At 41.3% G+C, this 22,851-nt stretch overlaps 2 protein-coding genes across 4 annotated transcripts; one reads left to right on the forward strand and one right to left on the reverse strand.

The window, feature by feature from the left end:
* Nucleotides 1-599: 599 nt before the first annotated feature.
* On the forward strand, nucleotides 600-12,591 carry otoa (otoancorin). 3 transcript variants are annotated; one of them, XM_014984452.2, is made up of 30 exons: nucleotides 600-714; nucleotides 1,156-1,192; nucleotides 1,717-1,788; nucleotides 1,901-1,971; nucleotides 2,377-2,398; nucleotides 2,642-2,690; nucleotides 2,857-2,995; nucleotides 3,642-3,704; nucleotides 3,794-3,987; nucleotides 4,072-4,205; nucleotides 4,954-5,072; nucleotides 5,176-5,300; nucleotides 5,714-5,819; nucleotides 5,919-6,134; nucleotides 6,281-6,451; nucleotides 6,529-6,669; nucleotides 7,025-7,074; nucleotides 7,286-7,406; nucleotides 7,532-7,650; nucleotides 7,740-7,881; nucleotides 8,039-8,232; nucleotides 8,312-8,402; nucleotides 8,583-8,709; nucleotides 8,940-9,139; nucleotides 9,440-9,589; nucleotides 9,673-9,815; nucleotides 10,031-10,167; nucleotides 10,249-10,346; nucleotides 10,863-11,022; nucleotides 11,229-12,591. In XM_014984452.2, exons 3-30 carry the CDS (start codon nucleotides 1,731-1,733, stop codon nucleotides 11,309-11,311), a joined length of 3,423 nt encoding a protein of 1,140 aa, XP_014839938.2. In that variant the 5' UTR covers nucleotides 600-714; nucleotides 1,156-1,192; nucleotides 1,717-1,730; the 3' UTR covers nucleotides 11,312-12,591. The 3 variants fall into 3 exon arrangements, with proteins under 3 accessions (XP_014839938.2, XP_087869818.1, XP_087869819.1); XM_088013692.1 differs by lacking the exons at nucleotides 600-714; nucleotides 1,156-1,192 and adding an exon at nucleotides 1,363-1,454; XM_088013693.1 differs by lacking the exons at nucleotides 600-714; nucleotides 1,156-1,192 and adding an exon at nucleotides 1,467-1,629.
* A 330-nt stretch (nucleotides 12,592-12,921) lies between these two features.
* znf687a (zinc finger protein 687a) lies at nucleotides 12,922-21,737 on the reverse strand. Its single transcript, XM_088013691.1, has 11 exons — nucleotides 21,625-21,737; nucleotides 19,353-21,219; nucleotides 18,604-18,865; nucleotides 18,346-18,506; nucleotides 17,080-17,264; nucleotides 16,738-16,914; nucleotides 16,490-16,652; nucleotides 16,179-16,400; nucleotides 15,971-16,083; nucleotides 15,209-15,311; nucleotides 12,922-15,111 (listed from the first exon to the last, which is right to left on the reverse strand). The coding sequence occupies exons 2-11, from the start codon at nucleotides 21,201-21,203 to the stop codon at nucleotides 14,500-14,502; spliced, it is 3,849 nt and encodes a 1,282-aa protein (XP_087869817.1). The 5' UTR covers nucleotides 21,204-21,219; nucleotides 21,625-21,737; the 3' UTR covers nucleotides 12,922-14,499.
* Between the last annotated feature and the right edge of the window lie 1,114 nt (nucleotides 21,738-22,851).

Raw genomic sequence — 22,851 nt, forward strand, 5'->3', positions numbered from 1 at the left:
TGTGCCACAGGTACAAAACACCAGAGTCAAATGGCTCAATTGCCTCCTCATTGTGTATATATGTTCTCTAGAGTCCTGCTAATCACCTAATTATTGTATTGAGGTGTGGTGCAGCAGCGGCACATCTAAATGTTGCAGGATAGTGGTCCTCCAGGACTGGAGTTTGACACCTGTGGCAGATCAAGCCAATGGTCCAGCACAGCCACTCCCTCATTTTGCAGTCTGCAGCCAAAAACTTAAAGAAAACGACCTCCGCAGCTAAATAGTGCTAATTCCAGATTTTCCTGACAGTTTCGATGTTTGGTTAAGACAATAATTGTTAGGGAAATTGTTAGGGAAACTAACACTCACTAACACTTATGTTGTTGAATTAACACTGTATTTTTAACATACAACACTTGCACTGGAAATCTGACACTTCGGAATTTGCTGTGTAGCTAAGAGTGAGTTGATAAAATTGTCATTTCAGACAACTATTTCGTTTTCTTCTGATTTGGGGGGGTGGGAGGGCAGTGGGTTATCGCTCTCTGTCCCTCCACCCCACCCCACCCTTCCTCCAACGTGAATTACACAATGCCACACACCTGCTTTGAATAAGGATGGACAGGTAGACACCCATCCGGCTTATATGAGATGAGAGATTAGAGGAAGAGCACACACATTCTCACCTTGCCTATTTTTCAAAAGATCCACACAGAAGAGGGACGATATTCGGTAAGTAATGGCTAAATTAAAATAAAATGAATGAGTTCAGCAGAGTGTTTTTTTTCCCTGTTTTTCATTATGTTTTACAAAGAAATGTGAAGAAAACTAATCTGTATGTCATAGCTAATTTATGCAGCAATAATGTCTATTTTTTTATTTAATAAATTTGCAAAGAAGCCAACCTGTCCAATAAGTCATTTACTTACTTGTCTACATATTGCTTCATCTGATTTTGTTTTTCAAAAGAGCCACAATAAAGACAAAACATGATTCATCAGCAGGCACTAATCTTTAATTAAAAACCCAAGAAATCCTTTACTATCTTTAGTTTTTGTAAAAATCCACTGCAGCTGGATTGAAATTTGTAAGCGATCCAGTGTCTGCACATGTACATTTAAATCGGTGGATTTAAATATGCATGGTGATGACATCCATTTGTTTCCTTTTCAGGAGAACATACGCAGTACTTGGACTCTGCAGTAAACAGGTACTCATTGTCTTTGTTGTTCTTCTGTACAGTTTCCTGAGGTCATACATTTAAATAGGAAGTCAAATCACTGCAATGCAAATAAAAGGCAGGATGCAAATTTCTTGGACAGTGATCCTGGCCTCGTCAAAACTCAAACATGTTTAGAGGATGGGATTAGGCGGAAAAAAAGAGAGAGAGAAGGTGACAAAATGCCATTGTGAGTTAACAAGTCTGTTTTTCGCTCCGTGTTATCCTCAATTGTGCCAAAGTCTCCCTGAGGGTGAGTAACAAAGACGGTTACCAGGGAGGTATGATTTCAAAACCTCAGAGGAGGAAGTTTATCGGTAAACTTCAGGCGTCTCACTTGGAGACAGGTTCCATAGCAACCATGAACCTTTCAGAAAACCTTGGCATGCTGCTTTACGTCATTGAAGAAATGTAATGCAAGCAGAAATGTAACTGAAGGATTATTTATATTATTTTGGCAGATTAATTTCTTCATATATCTGAATGTTAATACTCTTGAAATGTTTCTCAAACAGAAAAATTTTCCCAGATGGGTCCAAATAGAGCAGCGCATTTATTTGCGCTCATTATGGTCTGCACCGCCTTTGGTTCGTAACAAACCATCATCATCACATCAAACCAGTTTGATATCTTTTAGGAACACTACTTTGTAATAGTTTGCACTCACAAGTTATCATAATATGCTATATTGGTTCACAGCTTCTGTGTGTCCAGCTGGGCCTCCAGATGTTATGTCTGCCGACAACACGATCTTCATCGCTAAGAAACTGGTAAGAAAATTCTTGAGTAAAGAGGTTTTAGTGTGAATTTTAGCTTAGCTGAGATGATTTGATCTCATTCTTGGTCATCATTGATCTGACCTTTGCTGGATTGTAAAGTCTTAAAACCTGAACCTGAGTTAAAAACATTATCCAATGTTACACTTTTACTATTAAAATACATTTTTAAGACCTTCCATAAGTGGATATGAGAATTTTTTTAAGAATCTATTTTTAAATATATGTTTCTCTTTATTAATAATGTTAAATACACACCTCTGTCTTCATTATTATCAATGTATGAAATCATGTCAAAGGTTTGAGTTCAGTCATTTTTAGTGTCAACATTTAAGATCAAATGCCTTACTGAAAATACCCAATCAACTTTTCTTTTCTTTTCTTTTTTCATTTTATTAGATGATGAAATGCTACAACCAGGGTAAGAAAACGCTTGTATTTCTTATTAACTACATTTATTTTACTGTTATTGGTATTTAAAACTACAATAACAACTATTAAAATGGATAAAAAATATGCCTCAAACCATCCAAATGAGGCTGCATTAGTGAGAAGCAAGGTGCATAATGTGGTGGTGTTTGATGACAGTCAATATTTGCACAGCAGGTGAACCACTGCTTTTACGATTTGATTGTGCAGCTCATAAATGTGTTTGCTGTTACAGGATGCCCTCTGCCTAAGATGACTCTGTTGAGAAATATCTTCAACAGCAGGTAATTGTATGCCTATATTTTATACCTTATTTACTTCAAATTGAATTAAAAACTTTTAAAGTTTCAAATGTATGTTTTTTTTTTAACATATTTAGCATCGGAAACTTTTACTGCTCTCTTGTTTTGTTTTGTTTTTTTCCCTTCATTTTCATTCTTGTTTTTTTAGTAACCTGTCAGAAGGAGGTAGAGCTGCTGATCAGTCCAGCAACTTCCTGTCCACCTTTCTTTATATCCTGAACATGGTCACTGGAGCCACAAACAAAAACTCACAGAGTCCAACCCTGATGGACGCTGCAGAGACCAAGGTATGAATACATTCACCGATATTAACACACAACCTCTTTGTTTTTGTTTTGTTTGTTTGTTTTCCAAAAAATAAATAAATATAAAGTGTTCAAATCAGAAGTTTACATAGACTATTAACGTGATTTATTAATCCCCAATGTCTGAAGATTAATCTGGCTTGACACTTCCTGTTTAAGGTTGTTTGGGATTTCAATTATAAAGATCTGATAAAAATGCTTTTAAACTTGCCCTGACTTGCTTATTTATCTACATAAAAAGCTTTTCACAATAGTTTGCTGGATTTTTAGTGTTTTTCTCCTGATAGAACTGGAGTAGAGACTCTTATAAGGCCATGACTTAAATCATCTGGGCTCTCCCAAATTGTTGAAGCCATGGTATTTGTGGTGTATGTAAAATTCTAATTTTAAGAAAAGTATTTTTTTTAATCAGTCATTATTCAGGTATAAACAAAACAATTACTCTGTTAATCCTTACTGACCTACGAAAGGCAATATTTAGTCTAATTTAATGCTACACAGTGTAAAAAAAAATGATGTTTTTAATACAGTGTATGTAGACTTCTGGTTTACATATTCATTCAAATAACTGAATTATTTTCTTCTGTTAGAGGTTAAAAGTTTGTCCTTTCTTTTGTTAAAAATCAAGATGTGGAATTGCAGCAACCTTCCAGCTGTCATAAGGATGATGAAGAACTCCTCCGTCAATACAGTAAAACCAAACACTATCATATATATTTGAATAATGTCTGCTTTGTTGCAGTCTGACCTTCTTGTTTATTTGTTTGTTTGTCCCCACAGGACCCGTCCTGCTGCTACATGAATGCTTTCGTGGCCCCTCTGTCCTGGGCCACTTTGACAGCACAGAGTGAAAACTACATTGACTCCAGTGACTATAACACTTTGCTGTGGGCCGCCAAACCTGTGCTGCAAGACATACCCTCAGCCAGAACGACGCTCCCCTCCAGAGTGGGCTCGCACAACCTGGTGAATATGTGAGTATGGTTTAATACTTCATCTTGCCATGTTCTTCATGTGCATTGTTTCTTACCTGAAAATAAGATATCCATTTCCTCCAGGATGAACATGCTGCAGGAGGTGTACTCGTCTATGACCGAGGCGCAAAGAGCGGAGGTGTTCAACTGGGCCAAAGACCAAATCCTACAGAACAACTTTAGCTGCACAATGAGGCCAACTGCTGGTCCAAAATCAAGTAAGAACTTTGGAATTTGATCAGAAATTGAATTCTGGGATAAATTCTTGTTTTGAAATCAAACTGTTTTACATCATGTCATAACCTTTCTGTCAACATCTTTCTTTCTGTAACGTTCACTGATTTACATGGAGGAACTTGCTTTTCTAAAATAACACCCAATTTTTAATGGTAATAGAGGAAATGTTCACTTTGAAATGAATAACTAAATTCCTTCTAAAATTGATAATGCTCCATGTTAAATATTCCCCTAAAATATCCTAGAGCAGAAAATAACCAGAAATTTAGATATAAAAATTAAAAAAAAAAAAAAAAAAAACAGGAACAAACTGTTACAAACAATTTAGAAAAATATTTAATCAAAATCATTTTTGAATAAAATGTGAAGGTGGAAAGTTTGACAGGTGTACATGTTAAAAAGAAGAGCACTGGGTGTGACACTTGTTTCATCTTTCTGGCCAACGCATTTGCAAGTTTCAGCATGCATGCGTATATGCAGATGTGTTTGTGTTGGCAAAAGTGCGTTCTTAGGGACTTTCAGTAAAGAAATGCATGCAAATCTTAGAGGATGTCCTGTTTTCCCTGTTTCCTTCATTGACTATGAAACAAGATGGAAAGACGTAACTTAAAGCCAACTGGAAAAGTGCAACGTAAACACCAAGCTCCTGATGTGTGAAATCTCTGTTGGTGTGTTTACTGTGCATTGACAATAAACATCCATTGTGTAAACCGTCCTTCTTTTTTGCAGCGACTGTGAAACCCTGCAAACCAACTCTGGAGTGGCTGGACTCTGAGACCCTGACCATGCTGGGACCTTACCTCTCCAGCTTGAAGCCGGACGATGTAGATTCATTCCCTAAAGGAACTGTAAGTGGCAAACGATGCTAAATCACTTCAAAAAGTGGGATTACCAACTATCAGTTCTTACAAAACCTGCCTCTACTTTATTTAAATGTATTATCTCTCCCAGCTGTGTGGATATTATCTCTCAGGCCAGTTTAAGTCTAACATGACCACCAACGTCAAACCCAGCCTGGGCAGGAAGTTCCTTCAGAGGATTCAAGGGTGCTCCAGTGTCCCAGAGCTCATCGATAAGTGTGTATTGTCTATTCATTTCAGGGATTGAAATTTTAATTCATTGAAATGACTGATTTTTTTGTCGCTATTCTTTTTTTTCTTTTTTTTAAGAAAAAAAAAATATTTTTGATATTGCCAGGGTGAATCTTTTTGTCAGCTTGCCGTCTTTCTTTTTAAAACCTTTCACCACTTGAGTTTTTCACGTTCAAGGAAGGTGCAAACTTCATTGACATAAAACATGGTTTTATGTCATAGACCAACACAAAATTGTGTATAATCATAAAGGTGAAAGAAAAGACAGATCAGAAAAAAACCTCCTGAACACATTTAAACTGAGTAATTTTAGATGAAAAAGCAATAATCTGACATACATTTGACATGATTTTAAACTCAACTGATTTGAAGACAGTGGTGCTTATGACTCTTCCCAGGCTTGGCCCTCTTGCTTGTTATTACGATGTTACAAACTTGACTTCTGACAGCAGCAAGAAGCTTCTTCCTCAGCTCGACGTCTGCGGCGGTCCCACAGTCTTTAAGGTACCTTTCAGTTTCCCACACTTATCTAAACTGCTGCGCTTCTGTTCATTTACCGAAGAAGACGAAGATATAAATGTTGTTCTTGTCCTCTGACCAAAGCTGAAGAAGAGCCTTGTGGACAGCTTGATGTCCAGTCTCAGAAACGGTCAAGATCTGCGTGACCTTGGCAGGAGTGTTACTTTGCTGTCACCTAAACAACTGTCTGAAATCGCTTCAAAAAATCTCACAGATGTTCTTCAAACCGTGGGAAACGGTGTGAAATGGTCCAGGAGCCAGATGCGCGTTCTGGTCGAGAAGCAGCTGGGGGGGAAGAAGGTGAGCCTTTTAAGACGAAGTCTGTTCTTTTCTGTAAATCGTAAATGGACTGAACTTGTAAGGCGCTTTTCCAGTCATTTTGACCACTCAAATCGCTTTCTGTCTATAACCCATCTCAATGTACTTCTCTCTGTTATCCCTGTTAGTGCGGAGGGTTGTCAGGCCAACAGTTGATGAAGCTTCAGTCGGTCGTTGCCGGTTTGCCGAGCTGCGCGGTGAGAAATGTGAAACCGCAGGACGTCCTGAACAACACGGAAACCTTGAAGACCATCTCGGAGCAGATGAGGAAGGGGCAGCTGAAGGCCATGCTGCAGGGGGTGAGAGAGAAGGAAAACAGCGAGGCGGTGTTTACACACTCAACCAGCTATTTGATAAATGCTTTTCTTTCTTGTAGCTGAGTGAGAAAGTTAATCCCTCAGAGCTGCTGCAGAAGTTGGCTGGCCCTTTGCTTCGCAGCGTTTCTCTGAAGTACCTAGAAAAAGCAAACATCACCTTCTTAGACCAGCTGGAAAATAAAACCTGGAGTCTGCCACAGGTAAAGTGCATACACCTGGAGTTTCAATGGAGACTGTAAAAGTGCGTAACATGTTATCAAGTGTGGAGAAGTAGGAAATAGAGAAAAGAGATAGGAAACGTATTTGGATTCGTTCCCCATCACACTGACTGTTCCATCCATCCATCTTTTAAATATTTGACAAGTTTGTCTGGAAAACATATAGAATTTGTTCATCTAAAATTTCTCGCTACTCTACTTATCATACTATTGTTCTGTTACCAGCTGTGCCATACTACCTCCGTTTATGATTATTTACTACCAGTAAAAAAAATTCTAAACGACACTTTTGTGTTGACAACTTGTATTGTTTTTTGTTTTTTTCTTGATGTCCTAGGCTGCCTATTTGGCAAAGAAAATGCATGGCCTAAGGAAGCTGCAGTACAGGTAAAGTGTACAGTTATAATAGCCAGAGAACTTATTAGTTGTATTCCAATTTAAAAATAACCCTATCTTGTGTTTAACGCCACAAAACGTCTGACTTCTGATTTTCCTGCATATCATGTTAAGCATTCTGTGAAGTGTTTTAATTAGGTGTGCTTTTATGCTACAGTATTTACCTTTAGTACTGTTTCCACACGTTTTGTTTCTGTGGCAGGAGGCTGAATTCAGTCCTCCAGGGCATAACCTGCAAGATGATTGATGAAGTTAATGGCAGCTATGCACAGGACATGGCTGAATCCATGACAGAGACGCCACAGTGGCTTTCCAAAGTCCAGGTAAACTGTTTTATTATTATTATTATTATTATTATTATTATTATTATTATTATTATTAACTGAAACATGCATAAATATACCTAATAACTAATGGTAGTGTACTTACTGTGTGTTTTTTTTTTTAGGCACAATGTGCTGCACAAAAGCTTTTCCAGACTTTGGAAAACAAAACGACACATTATTTCAAGAATATCACCGCGCAGGAGCTGGAGAGCATTCCCACTACGCTGCTACTTCACCTGCCGTGAGCAGACAGCAGCACAGTTATTTTTTTAGTCAATATAAAACCTTTTGTTTCCTTATTTTCTCTGTTCTCTGTTTCATTCATCCCAGGCCTTCAAAGGTGAGGGATCTACCTGACTCTGTGTGCCGGGTCTTCCTCGACAAGATGGGAACAGCCAACCTGACCTTCCTGCCTCCTCATGCCCCGTCACGCCTTGCACTTGCCGAAAGAGCTCTGCTTTGCCTGCCCAGTGTATGTGCACACACACACACACACACCCACACACACACACACACACACACACACAAATGTGTGCCAAAAAATAAATACTTAAATAGCTCAATTTGAAACATTCGTCAGTATTTTTACTGTAGGAGTCACTCGGTGACATCTTCCTGTGGATTTTCAGGGAACAAATATCTCCGGATTAACCAGATCGGACGTTTCGAGGCTCGGTCCGCTCCTGTGTGAGCTGAGACCCTCCACGCTGCTCCTCATGGCCCCTGAAGTGATGAAGTTCAGCCTCCAGGCCGCGGCTTCCTGCGAACACATTCCTCAGCCTCACAGGGCGGATCTGGTCACACTGGTCAACCAGGTGTTTGGGTAGGTCCGGCTCTCAGTGGATGCTGGGAGCTGCTTCAGAGGAAGCAGGGTCTGATGTAGGATCATTTGCCGCCTGCAGGAGCCCTTCTAATTGGTCGGCTGAAACCATGGAGACGCTGGGTCCCCTTGTGCTGTTGGACGATAACCTCACCTCCGCTTTGCCAAATAACGTATGCATCTGCTGTTTTCCTAACATCCTCACGCTCCTGTGATATTATTTGTGGAAGGTGTTATATAAATAAAGCTTACTTACTAACCCTCTCTAGTCCTCTTTGCTTCAGTGTTAACATTTTGGCACTTAAAAGTAACGTGAGCTATTTTTTTGTTTTCACTTCTCTGTGCGTATTTAGCCGTGGATGAAGGATGTTCTTGTCTTCCTGAAGCCGCAGCTTACCCAGGTTTCAGATGCTTTTAAAAAGAAGATCTTTGACCTCCTCACCACCGCCACGTCAAGCACAGCACGTAAAAGGCGAGCAGGTAATAAACTAACATTACCCACAAGAGCCTCTGCACCCTTCAAACCCTTCCCATTTCACTGACTCAGGAAGGTCAAGCGAACGCTTTGAAAAGGTTTTTAGTAAATCTTATATTTGAAAGTCTATTTTGGATTCCTGGTTCTGACATAATCTTCAATCACCCACTCGTACATGGACATAAATCAGTAATAAGGTCAATGATTTTTACTTATTTTTTTTTACTTTTCTCAGTTAATAGTGATATATTCAGCAGTGGCACAGAACCAACAGAAGCAGTTATTGGAGAACTGGGAGAGGACAATGTGTTTTGGACACCAGCGCAGCTGGATCTGATGTCCAACAGGACATTCCTGGCTGCTGTGGACACACTGGGATCTGTCACTGGTTACAGCTCAGACCAGCTGAAAGTGCTCTATAGAAAGGCCGTTGAGGTAAAGTTATCTAAACGGTCTCAGTCGTGTTCGTTTGAGAATTTGTGACTTAACTTTAAGTTTCATTTTGTTATTTTCTTGTTTATTGTAGATGCATTGAAATACGGAAAAGTAGACATTTTCACTAGTTGTAATATTTAATCTTCTCTACCAGAAATTATATAAGTAGCACGACATTTTATTTAAAATGAAGAACTCAAATACAGAATCACATTTTAAGGCTTGATCTACTTGCAATAAGAAAGTATTGTTCGCTCACTGCGTTCAAATAAAAAATATAATTGTGTTCATGTGCTGCAGGTGTTTGGCCCGGTGTCAAATATGACTGAGGGTGACGTCGTTCAGCTGGGGTGCATAACTCAGAGCTTCTCCAACTCTGAGCTGGAAAAGCTTCCCTTGTCTCTGGACAGTCTGAGCGAAATCAATGCCTGCGGCTGGAAAGATTCACAAGTGAAGTGTAGAAACTGATCTCCACTCGGCCGCGACTACGCGACACCACCACACTAACCACAACGCGGCGTGTGTCTCGACAGCTGGCGTCGGTGTGGAAGGGCGTCGCTGAACATAACAACCTGACGGCGCCGCTGCTGGGATCCACAGAGATGGTCCAGCTGGGCCGGTTCATCTGTGGCCTGAACGCCAGCGAGATCAGCCAGCTCAGCGCGGGCGCCTTCAGGTCGGAAAACAAAGCTCCTTGTACTTCCACCTCACTATTACGCACAGCTTTTGTGTTGATCTGTAAGATTCTGTTGTTTCATTTTGTTTTCAGTTCATTTGTTTGTTTGTTTTTTATTGATGCCTGCTTTTCCGTGTACGAAGTGAAACATTGCGAGGCTCACTTGTTCTTGTTGTCTGAGGTCCATGGTCGTAACTGGCGTATTTTCGTCGCAGCGACGCGGTGGGCGCCATGGACGGTCTTCAGTGTCCTGTCGAGGCTTTACGGCAGCTGAAAACCGTTGCCGTGTCTGCATTTGGACTCCCCCGCAACTGGACTGAGGCTGAGGTTTCTCACCTGGACTCTATCATTGGTAAGATTTATTTATCTACCTGCTAACCACTCAAAAGCCGAAGCAGTTTAATTCCTACTCATCGGTTTGTCTCCCCGTCAGCCGGTTTGAATGGATCTGAAATGGCCTCGCTCAGCCCTTCCATCTTCCCATTCATCAGCAAGAGCTGCATCCCCCAGATTCCTCCTGAAAACTTTGCTGTAAGTAGCTTCAACTGATCGGCTCTGTGATTGTGCTTTTCCAATACCAGCTGAGAGCCGAGACCAGCGATACGTCGAGCTGTGGAAGGGGTTTTGGTGTAAATGTGTTAAAACCACCATAAAGATAAGCGCGCTTTTTGATGTGTTTTCTGTCATAGATTGGTAGAACTTTAAAACTAAAGTGAACTAGATAAGTCGTCGCTTATAAGTTCAAAATCTGGACAATTCAGAAACATAACGCCAGTTCGGTAAGTCAGAATCACTTGAGCTTTTTTGTCTCTGATTATTTATATCTAATAATTTTACAACCGCACATCATTTACCATGGAAAAATAACAGGGATTTTTTTTTAAAATCTTTTGTCGTTTAAATTGGAAACTATTTTAGGCTCAGACTCAGAGTTTGATATTGTCATCCTGCTGTTTCCGTGCTCTATATTTTCAGGTCCTCTGAGATGAACTTTAAATTGGTACAATCTGAGCAGACGTTAATTGAGCCTTACTGGTTTCCCTTCAGGCGCTCTCTGTGGCTCAACTGGAGGCTCTCGGTCCTGACAACGCCGCCATGGTGACCAGTGAGCAGCAAGCAAAGCTCACAGCTGAACAACTGAGCGTCCTTGAAAAGGCGGCCATTGGTGGCCAGGAGGAACAGAGGGAGGCCCAGACTGCAGAGTCAAGTAAATAAATAAATAAAAAAAAATTAGAATCGGATAGTTAATCCTGAAATGTTTCTGCTGAAGTTAAGGTACATCATCCAAATCCTGATTAATCTACACTAGTTTGAGTAACAGGCTCAAAATGAGACTCGATTGATTCAGAATCATTGGTTTGAGTGGTAAAGGTTGTCTGAGATATTTCAACCACATTTCATACTTCTGTCCAGGAGCTGCTGCGCTGAGGCTGGAAGGACTCTCCACCTTCATGAAGCCTGCTCTGTTTCTCTTTATTGGATTCTTTCTGCTGTAAAAATGGATTCATCTCATCCTCCCGCAAAATTAGCTGGATCCTCCACAGGGGTTATCCCTGTTAAGCACTTTCATCACAACATATTTATTTGATTTAGTCTTGATTGTATTTAAGCCTTAGATTATTTAAACTGTAACTGGGGGGCTGTGGGTAAAGAGTCATTTATAAAACAACCTTGTAAACTGTTTAAGGGTTGTGGCTAAACTTCAAATATTTCAGCATGTTTTACTAGAATGGATCTAGAAGTTATCTCCACCTTCATGAAGCCGTTTCTGTCTCTTCTTATTGGATTCCTGCTATAAGTGATCACATCCCACAGAAACACCAGCCCATGTTTTTGGGGATTTATCCTCACAAAGCACTTTTCTGTACTGTGTGATTCTTCCAGGTTGGACCTGATTTTAGCTAAGATTTATATCTTTTAGACTCCATGATTGTAAGCGTGTGGCTAGAGTAAGTGAGTTTTATTTGATGACTATTTGATGGGGGGGAAGAGGAGGAGGAGAGCTGTTCTGTTTTTGAAACTGGGGGGTGGGGGGATGCGCGACGACACATTCGCGCTTTTAGATAGATTTTTACCCAGAATGCAAATGGAAAAAACCGTTAGTGAAACGGTTACTGGGACTGACTAGTATATATGCCATTGAGGGAAAGTTAGTTTCACATCTGCTCAAGAGCCCCCCTGGTGGTTGAAGAAAAATCCACATATAAACCAGAAAATACAATATATGAAAAAAAAAAAAACACTGAATACTCTGGTATGAGGAGGCGGGCCGGATCCGGCATTGTTCAGGGGGCCGGACCAAATGACGTGGCGGGCCGGATCCGGCCCGCGGGCCGTAGCTTGGGGACCCCTGCTCCAAACTAACCGACTGAGTTGAGTAAAGCTGTTGGATGCAGGTAATGTTAGCTAAAAGATGACTAGCTAATATCAATACTTAAGCTTTCAGCTACTTACATTTAGTTTGCCCCCAAAAATGTCCCTCCCCGTCACACGCGTCGTTTCAACCAGACAGCCATTTGTAATCCATGGGGGGGGGGGCGCAGAAAATGTTTGGAAACCACTGGGGGGGCACAGAAGAAAAAGTTTGGGAACCACTGACTTAAACTATGTACTGATTATTGCTAAGCTTTTATTAAATGTATATTCATAAGAGTATATTTTACTAGAACAAAGAGAAATATTGGATGTACAATTTATATTTTGTTTGGAAAACCACACCTGTTGATGAAATGTTGGAAAGTAAATAAATTCATTAAAGTACCTAAGCAAAAAAAAACATTTCATGTTTATTTCATGAAAAATGTTTAAGTTAGAAAGTATTGTATTGATGGAAATAAAAAAAATGGCATTGATATTTTTTGGTGAAAGAACAGAAAATGTTATTGAACCAAAAATCAGCCTGACCCACTAAATTAAATTGACGAGAAAAAACTGAAACCAGTACATTTATAGTGGCCGTGTTTATGGCAATTAGATACTGTGGCTAAAAATAAATAAAAAAAAACCTAAATCTGTTAAATCATAACCCAGTTAAGGTTTCTACGCACAAAATTCTTTGGTTTGATGTTGAACACCGATGTGATCAGTAACTACAGGTACAACTTCATTTGTGCATATTAATCATTTTAATGTTTTACACATGCCTCAAACTAAAGAAAAACAATGCTCATCATTTGCTAAGAGAAGCATAAAAAGTAGACAAACATCAAATATACTTTTTCTTTACAGTACTCTGTTCAAGCAAGATTTACAGAAACATCTGGTTGTGTAACAAATACATCATTTACTTCCATTTTCAGCTCATTGTTGAGATATAAATCAGTTCATTTTACAGAAAGTACATTCAATTTAAAAAGGGGTTCAAAGCCGTTTTTGAAAGTTTCACACAGTAAATTGGATTCGAGTCACATTCCAGAGCACACAGCTTGTAGTTTTTTTTTTCAATGAACATTTAAAATATAAATTATTTCTTGTCCTGACTGTCACACCAATACATTTTATTTTTATACAGAAAACAAAGCTGAAAAGGAAGATTTTTACCGCCTGTGAGGGAAAAAAAAATTAAAAAGGCTCCAGTTTGATCTAAAAAAAAACAAACAAAAAAAGTTTCATTTGCTAATTTTATAATTCTGGAGAAATCTAAATTGAGAATGGAAATTTTCATCATTCCCATATTTAAAAAAAATCAACTCTACATGTCTAAAACATTGAGGATTTTTTCAAAGGTGATTTTTTTTTTCTTCAGCTTGTTTTCTTATCCTGTTGATTATTCAAAACAAAATAATCATTAAATGCAGTCGCTGCTGTTTTGACCCCTGGACCTTTTGAGATTGGGGTTTGAAACTGGACCTGCTTTTAAGCTCTGACATGCTTTTCAAAAATATGTTTACAGACAAAAGATTACAAGACTGCTTCAAAGAATAAATTTAGTGTACAATAATTCAGACAAGAGCTGACATTTTGAAACCGAGGTGAATAAAATACTGAAAAAAAGTGATGTACCAAAAAGAAGCTGCGTTCAGAAAAGTTAAATATTTAACATGTAAAATGTCCAGAATGGGACAAAAAAATGTCTGAAAACCTATACCTTTGAGTCTGGAATTTTGCAATGGAAAATGTATAGAAACCCAGTTTTAATACGTCACGAAAATGTAAACAAATCATCTACAGTTAAGTTACTAAACTCAGAACAAGTTTTGGAAAATGATTTTCAGAAACTGAACACAATTCAAACCACTTCGGTGATTCTTAGCACAGGATTTTAGAGCGCGCCTCTTGATGAATCGCCTCAGTCGCCTTAAAAATGACTCGAAACTAAAATTTCATCAGCAATATTAAATGTCAAGTGAAATTGCTTTCATGATCACAGCAGGATTGAGTTAATACAACAGTCACAGTTTTCTACAGGCACGTGATTAATGTGAATGAGTCAAAGCAGGGAAACTGGAGGTTAAAAATCAGATCAGTATCCTGATGAAACGGAAAGTAAGCAGCAGATCCTGAGAATCAGAGGGTTAAGGCTTTTCTCGAACAGTCAGAAACATTAAACTGTTTTACAAGCTTCAAATGAACAATCTTTGGTTGAATTAGTGCATAGATGCAGGGGCCCGGATATGAATGACAGATTCAAAAAAGGCACTTACAGATTTTCTTAAAATGAACCATTTGCTTTCCGTTACTCATTCTAGGTGGTCTTCCCGGCGTTTCTTGCGATAATAAAAGCCATCCCGTGAGTTCTGAAGTGTGTGTTGAGATCTGTCGCTTTTTCAAAGTGTCTACCGCACACCTTGCAGGCCAGCGCTCCGTCGTCGTCCTTCCCCTGACCCGCCAGAGGCTGACCGGAGGGCGAAGCAGGCTCGGAGCCGTTCAGGGAGCTCCTGTCGTCGTGGTTCTTGGCGTTTCCAGCAGAGGGCGACGGAGACACGACGGGGCTCTGCTGGCTGTCGCTGAAAGCATCTTTGACCTTGTGGATGATGAAGCGATGGCGGGACAGGGAGGACGGGGATGTGAAGCAGGCGCCACACTGCAGACACTGCAGGCCGCCGCCCTCCGTCCCACCTCGCCTGTGCTGGCTGATGTGCTCCAGGAACCTCGGCTTGTCCTCCGTGGTGAAGCCGCAGGGAGCGCAGCTGAACCCGGACTCGGGCTGGACGTACGGCGCGGCGGTCGATCGCACCTTCTTCGCTGAACTCGCTCTGTCCGTCGCCTCTGCGTCGTGCTCCGTCTTCACTCGACGTCTCTTGCGGGTCGCCGAGCCGCTGTCGTGCTCCGAAGAGCTTTCGGCTTCGTCGGCCCCCTGCGTGCAGAGCAGACACAAACATTCAAGCGTTTTCCATCCGGCTCGTCTCCAGCTTCGGCTTCCTGTTGGAGGTTCAGCAGTGAAAGCAGCTCACCAAGAGCGAGTCCTGACCCGGGCTGGTCATGCTGTGTCTCATCTGGATGTGCCGCTCCAACATCGACCTGCTGCTGAACGCTTTCTTACTCTCAGAACAATATCTAAAAAATAACACAAACTTAGTGTCTATAGAAAAAAAAGCTTTTATTATGGTATAATATATTTTTTAAAAAGTTAATGTTGCCGTTTTGGTAAACTTTACAATCATTGCACTTCATTTTTATTATTGTAAACCTTAAAGTAGCTCTCACTGTGTTGGAACTAGGATGTAAAAATATATTAAAAAAACTGTATACGACGATGATTTTAAATCTGCAAAGTTTGTGATGACAATATTAGTTGCACATCTTGAGCAGTCAGTCCGTGTCAGCTGTGGCGACCGACAGCAGTGAGAGGCTGAATCATCACTTTAGTAAGCAAACCCAGCCTACGGCACCGGGAATACAATCATTTATTTTCAAACACTGCCTAGCTATATCAGTTTTCCACACATCAATGTTGAAATGATGAGGATACAGTAGTAAAAAAAAAATGTCCAGGCCTAATTGGAGCTCAAAATGTGTCACTTATCAAAATAAAATTGTACGCATTTCAATGTTTAATTTCAATTGCTGAAATGAATTCATTTTTTGACAAGTTTCTAATCTGATGATGCTGATTCTGAAAAATCTAAGATCTGTACACTGGCTTGTCATTTTCCACCACTGGCATGGAAAATTAAATATTAAATAAGCAAGAGTTTTGGACCGAATAAACTCACTGGCAGCGGAAGCCGCGGTTCATGACTTTGTGTTTGTCTCTGATGTGGCGCCTCATGCTGGACGTGGTGGTGAAGGAGCTCTCACATTTGTTGCAGGGAAACTTCTTCAGAAACTAAGACATCATAGAAAATAATAAGCATACATCAGCTCATTTCTATTTTTGCCTAATAATTTCTAGTGCAAGCCTTCAGAGATGCGTCCCCTGACCTTGCCGTGCTGCTCGCCCATATGAGAAATGTATTCCTCCCGCTCTGTGAACTGGGTGTTGCACGAGCGACATTTCCACACTGTAGGCGCTTTCATCCTTTCGGGCTTCACTTTCTCCTTCCCCATCCATTCCTCCTCTGAGCTCTCGGGTTTTCCAGGCAAATGCGAGACGGCCGCTGGAGGTGAAGGCAGCTCTTCCTTCAACGTGGGAGCCTTGTGGGTCTGAAGCAGAGAAAGAGCCAAACATAAACCATCAGACAAAGGCTGGGGAAGAGTTTTGTGAGGTTACCTTAATGCGCACGGACACGTACCCTGAAATGATCCAGCAGGGAATTCCTCTGAGAAAACAGCTTGGTGCATTCAGGGCATTTGAACACATGCACCTTCTGATTGGCCAAGTGAGTGTCGAAGTGGGTGTACAGCAGCGGCTTGTGAGTGAAAACTGTGTCACACATGACGCATTTATAAATCAGCCTGTAAGGAGTCAGAAAACAGTCAGGAAACTGAAACGAACACGATTTGTTTAGAGAGCAGGTGGACATGAATGAACAGCGTTTACATGGCCTTTGCGTCCGTGAGGTCTGAATGCTGAGCTGAGATGTGGTTCTGGATGCTGGGGGCAGATTTGAAGGCCATGGGGCAGCTGGGGCATTTATGGAACATGTCGCAATGAGCCTGCTGGATGTGGGACTTCACAGAGTTCAGCCCCCCAAACACCACCAGGCAACTGGAACATCTGCACCGAGCAACGGGATCAGACTGAGAAACATGACTGGTGCAGAGGATTTTTTTTTATCAACAACAACACCCGCAGTAAAGAAAGCGAATCCTTACACCTCTACTGGGACAAAAATAACTTTATGGGGGTTTAGAAGCACAGAAGTGCTTGCTTTTAATGCACCTGTAGCCGATGCGGCGGGAAAAGTGCAAGCAGCTCTCCTGCAGGTGCTTTTGAAGCAGCTGCTGCTTGGCGGTGCCGCCGCACTCTGGGCAGACGTGCGGCGAGGAGCCTTGGTGGATTCGCTGATGGGCTGCGGCGCTGCAGCTGTTGGGCAGGAGCATGGGAGGAGAGCACTCTGTGCAAGACTACAGGGAGCAGGAAGGACATAAATAAGAAATGGGTGAAAACTACGTATTTGACATAAAAATGCTCACATTCCTGCAGATTATAACTTGAGGCCAACATACTCATTTTAAAACGCTGGGTCGGTTTAAAGCTTCCAAATGCCCTTTTACACATTCTGTCACACTAAAACTGCAAACATGCTCTAAACACTGCGATGAAACTGAAATGCAGCTTTTTACCAAAGAGTTTCTAAAGGCTGAACTTCTGAGTGATGAAGAGGAGAGCGCAAGCTGACGAGCAAAATGAAAGTGAGACTGAGGAAGTCTCACTGTTCAATTTTTGACACAGAAATAGGTTTCTTTGGAGACGGTAGTGAGCAGGAGCAAGATGTAGTCAATGGCTACTGCATTTTGCCCATACATATTTCATTAATAGTAAAAAAAATAAATAAATAATCTGTGTAAATATTTCATGTTTCAACATTAAAACCTGTGGCTTATAAACATGTGCAGCCTATATATGTGCAACTTTTTTTTTCCAGTTATTGGGTGCAGCTTATATTGCTTCCTTTTTACATTTCAACCATTCAACTTTTTCCATGTTCTGCTCATTTAATACATTCCCCCTATGTCTTTTGGTATGGACATATGCTGCTGTATATATAATATATTCAGCTTTTTGTGATCATCTTTGGCGTCATTGAAATGAATCAAGACATCCCATAAATTGTGAAAAAATTATGTGCTCTTTCACAGCTACTTCCACGTACTTTCATCTAGAAACACCATTAAAACTTTAAAATCTAGTCATATCCTTTGCCTACTTCTGCTTATTTCAGCTTTTTAATATATTTTACAGATTTCATAAAATTCCTCTTTGTGTTTTTGCTCTCATTTTGTTCAGTCTTCAGATAAAAAAGAAACACTGTCCCACTTGCTCAGAGGGTTCCCAATATAACCTTTTTAACTCTCTTTCCAACGCCAATTCCTACCAACAACTTACTCCAGTCTAACGCCAACAATACAGAAGTGATTGTTTTTGGTTTCAACCATCTTATTACCTTCACTCTTTTTTATAAAAGTCCACATAAGTAAAACTTACAGTGCTTTTAGCCGGTTTGACCTCTTGGAAATGGTCAGAAACCTCCTCTTTGCTGCCAAACTGAGTCTGACACTCAGGGCATTTATTATTTGTGTACACCAACATATCCGTTTCTTTCTTGGATGGTGCAGCGTGATGTGCCGGCTTTAGAGCGACCTGGCCTAAAAAAAACAAGAAAAGACATAAAAGATCACAAAACCAGACTTGATCACATGAAGACAGTCCAGTCATCGACAGCAGGCATAATCCTCCTCTCACCCCCTGCTGCAGCTGCAGGTTCAGGCTGGCTGATCATCTGCTCCACAGGTACAGGCTTCATGACCAGATGTGAGCACTGCATGATCAGGCCTTTCTCTTTGTGCTCTCGGGCGTGCAAAAGCAAGCTGCACTTGTTGAAGAAGGCCAGCCGCTTGGCGCAGTGATTGCACGTCACCTCGATCCGCAGCGAGCGCCTGTCGTAGTGCTGTGCCAAGCTGTGCTCCAGGGCGAAGGCGTCGCCGCACTCCAGACAACGGTAACCCTGCGGGGGAGCAAGCAGACGGGAAAACTGAACATCTGATCTGGAATAAGACATTTTTGCCATATTAAATCTTACAATATGCTCCTACTAAGTTGATTTTACATGAGCATAATCTGATGTATTGTTCCACTGGCTGATTACTTCGCCTATAACTAGTACTTTTTCATCAATGTTAAAGAATTACTTGTTTAAATCAAGAAGAAAAGTTACTTCTAAGTTAGCTTTGTCTTATTTCAAGTGTACCAAGATATTTGCACTAGAAACTAGACCAAAAATACTCTGTAGAAGTTTGTGTTTTTGCATTTTCGAGGAAAAGAAGCTACTGCGCGTTAAAAATCAATGTCGACTTCAAAGAGCAATATTGGGAAATACAAGCCCGTAGCTCTAAATCTCCCGATTTAGAACTACGGGAGATTTAGAGCTGACTAAAAACAGCAACATTTCTTTATAAATGAACTCTGCCGCTGGTGTAGCGGTGCAGGCTCACCTGTGATGGGAGGGAAATGCCCCACTCTGCTGGTACTGGGGAGCTCAGGTCTGGTTTATAACTGGGCAGAAGGTTTTTGTTATTGAGGATTTTGTTGAAGGCTTCCACCAGGTTGGTCTGGCTCTTGGAAATGATCGCCCCCGTGCTGTTGACTATAGAGGCCGGCCTGCTGCTGGTTTGAGGCGCCAGAGGTGCCGGCAGGGCGATCCCACTGTTGAGAGTTTTCTTACCGAGGCTGCGGAGGTTGATTGCACCTGGGTTGGCCCTGGAGGAGGAGGAGGAGGAGGAAGAGACGGACGGCAGTGTTGCAGTCTTAGTGATGCTGACTGCTGTAGGAGACACTCGGGGCTTTTTCTCCTTCACTGTAATGACGCTTTCTGGTGTTGCCACTGTAGTCAAGTCCGACTGCTGTTGCAGCTCCTTTTTGGACTTTGAGGCTTGGCCTTCTGGAGACGGTTTTGAGCTCTCGGCGTCTTTCGTGGAGGCTTTTGCGATTCGTTTAGGAGCCAGATTAGTCACGGTTCTTGTGATGCTGCCCGTTGGCATTTTAATTTTTACTTTGAGAGGTCTGGGTGGGGAGGATGGCTTCTCTGTGTGCTCGCTACCGGCATGGCAATTCTCGTTTGAGTTTTCTCCATCTGCTGCTGTCTTTTCACCCAGATCTTCAGTTTCCTGAGATCTGTCCTCCTCTCGCTGCTCTGCTTCAGCAGGCGGATCTTTTTCCAGGAGTTTCTCCTGATTCGGATCTGGGCCTGGTATTGAACCAAAATCAGAGCTGCTGTTCCTGTTGAACAGAAGCCCGGTCTCGCTGGGTGGCGGACTCTCGGGCGAGTCCCTCTCATCGATCACATGCTCTGGGTATTTCTCCTCCTTCAGTGCCGCTGAGTTTGTGTCGACGGCAGAGAGGGCCTGGGGTTGTGGAGCTGTGGAGGAAGAGCTAGGTTTCAAAGGCTGTGCCTCTTCCTCTTTTGGGGATTTAGGTTTTGCAGAAAGACTGGGAGGCTGCGGAAAAACAGGAGATGTGTCCTCATACGCCAGAGGACGATCCGAAAGGAGTTTTTCTCGCCGTTTGCGTTTTGGAGGGGAGAACATCATCGATTCTGGGCTCTCCTGAATCACCAGCGGGCTTCCGAAGTCCGGATCGGACTCATCTTCATCTGTGTCCGCATCACATTTGGTTTCATCTGTCATGCTTCCGTTTTGTAGCAAAGGAGGCGACAAAGGATTAACATGTTTTTCCTGCTGAGGTGAGCAAGGGATTAACGAAGGTGGGGAGCGAGGAGATGATCGGGTGGTACCAGCTGGTGTTGAAGACTCTGGGTACAGAAGGGGCGACAAACTGTTAATAACATCAGCGGCGGGTCCGGCTCCTTCATCGCCCTCATTATCACTCAGCGGGGGGCTGAAAGGAGGAGGCTCGGACCAGGGTTGTGCACTGGCCTGTCCCCGATTGATGGCTTGAGCTTCCTCAAAGCCATTGGTAATCTGAGGCTCCATGGCAGCGCTGGCGGGCAATTTGGGCTCCAACTCTGAAGTGAAATCCTCTAACTTGACTGGAACCTGAGAGGTTAAGGCACTGCTCGGTGGATTATCAGCTTTATCCCTTGCAGACCTGTCTTCCTCCTCCAGAGACTCAGACCGAACCGTGTTCTTCACTATGACGCTGACCACAGGCGGCTCAGAGCTGGGGAAGCACGAAGAAGTCCCACTCTTGCTTCCCCCAGGTGCACTAGTAGCCCCTCCATCCCGCTGCTCGGCTGGGTTTGACTGAATAGCCTCTTGTGCGTCAATGTCAGGGATGTCGAAAGCCGCAAGCAAGTCATCAAAATCAGGGGTCTTCATGTCCCCCATCGCCAAGCCCCGAAACCTGCAGAAGTAGCAGCTGAGTCAGTGATAGCAGCGTGAACTCGGCTAACAGTTGCGAGTTAATGCCGAGTTACAACCGAGCAGCTGGTGAATTAAAACAATTGTATTGCCAAAACAGGCTGTGCATTCTGTGCATGCATGCATTTGATGTATGTAAAACAAAGACAATGAATAACAGTTAAAGGTCAGACAGTAACAGAGCTTTCAAACTTTATCTGCAACAAGTTGGAGCTAGCAGCTAGCAGCGTTAGCCGCTAACTGTTAGCATCCCTCGCTAGCGCCCACGGAGCTGTTAGAACGCCTTAATTTAACAAATAAGACATTCAGGTAATTACGGCCTCGTTTAATCACATCAAATGCGCGCTGTGCTTTCCTTCATCACCAAACAGATAAATAATTTTGCTACCTGACGGTTAGCGAAGTTGGTTCCTGACTTTTCCTGTTGGTCCCGTCAGTTTTCCGTCAAAAACTCTGCGACAGTCGACTTTCAGCAGCAGCAGCAACAGCAGGTTAACAGTCTGAGCACAAACAGGCACACATTCATCTCTGAACGCTAAACCAAACATTATCATTTTAGTATTTAGTTTACTTTTTTCTATATATGGAAATAGATCAGCAAATACAATTTATTACGCAAAGGAAGTATTATATATTTTATCGATGTTGTCCTAAAGTTGCACACTGCACTGTACACCATATAGTTGATTTTAATTGGGTCAAATATGTAAATGATTCATATAGATTATTGTTATATATTGAAGAAAGTAATGAGAACACTTTTTTTTATTTCTACCTACTTTACGTTGTGCAGTTTGATTTGACTGTTCAAAATAAGCAACAATCATAGCAATAATAATAGAGCATTTGATTATTAATAATCTAGGATTGGATTGTTAGTAGTAGTATGCAGTAATAATTTAATAGCAATAAAATATTAGTAGTATGTAATTATCATTAGTATTCTGTACCTATTGCAATATGTCATTTCCACATATTCGTATAAAACAGTTAACTAAAAAAAAGGTTTTATCACTAAGCCATTCCACTACATGTCATATTTTAAAAATGGAAAAAGCTCAATTCTAAAGCAAAATCAAAAGTTTTTGCCATGTCACTTGTGAAATGTTACAGGAGCAATAAGTTTCACATATCAGTACTATTCTTTGCAAAGACAGGATTTTATCAATATACAAACCTACAGTTATTTCTACAATTCTTTTTGTTTATAATTGTAAAAAAAATTGAAACTTGCACACCATGTGTTTAATCCAAGATTTATGTTGATCATTTCCTATACGCAAATCAAAGTGATATAGAATTGTGGATTGTATACATCATTAATAAATGCTCTATTTTTATCATTTAATTGACCTACAGGTTTAAGCCTGGTTGCATTGTACAGCAGACACATATCAAGTTCTGCATGCAAAGAATGTCAGCAGGATGAACTTTTACCCCTCTTACCACATCTGAAGTGTATGTTAAGATGCTAAAACTCACAAAGACTCCAATTAAGATTATATTACAATGGTGGAAAAGAGAAAGGAAAATATGTTAGTCAATATTGTCCTCACAATTTTCATGTTCTGTCAGTCTTATCTGTACAAGTATTAATCTTAAATCATTCCCAGAA

Source organism: Poecilia mexicana, unplaced genomic scaffold, assembly GCF_051168715.1.
Source record: "Poecilia mexicana isolate PSO_F unplaced genomic scaffold, ASM5116871v1 scaffold_16, whole genome shotgun sequence".
Classification (NCBI taxonomy): Eukaryota; Metazoa; Chordata; class Actinopteri; order Cyprinodontiformes; family Poeciliidae; genus Poecilia; species Poecilia mexicana.

Excerpts from the sequence above, each read along its gene's own strand:
- otoa (XM_014984452.2), top strand. The coding sequence starts at position 1,731 with ATGGGTCCAAATAGAGCAGCGCATTTATTTGCGCTCATTATGGTCTGC. Across the intron at positions 1,972-2,376 it reads TCTTCATCGCTAAGAAACTG|ATGATGAAATGCTACAACCA; the intron begins GTAAGAAAATTC and ends TCATTTTATTAG. Across the intron at positions 7,882-8,038 it reads CTCTGCTTTGCCTGCCCAGT|GGAACAAATATCTCCGGATT; the intron begins GTATGTGCACAC and ends GTGGATTTTCAG.
- znf687a (XM_088013691.1), bottom strand. The coding sequence starts at position 21,203 with ATGGGGGACATGAAGACCCCTGATTTTGATGACTTGCTTGCGGCTTTC. Across the intron at positions 16,915-17,079 it reads TCCCGCCGCATCGGCTACAG|ATGTTCCAGTTGCCTGGTGG; the intron begins GTGCATTAAAAG and ends TGCTCGGTGCAG. Across the intron at positions 15,112-15,208 it reads CGGGTCAGGACTCGCTCTTG|GGGGCCGACGAAGCCGAAAG; the intron begins GTGAGCTGCTTT and ends CTCTGCACGCAG.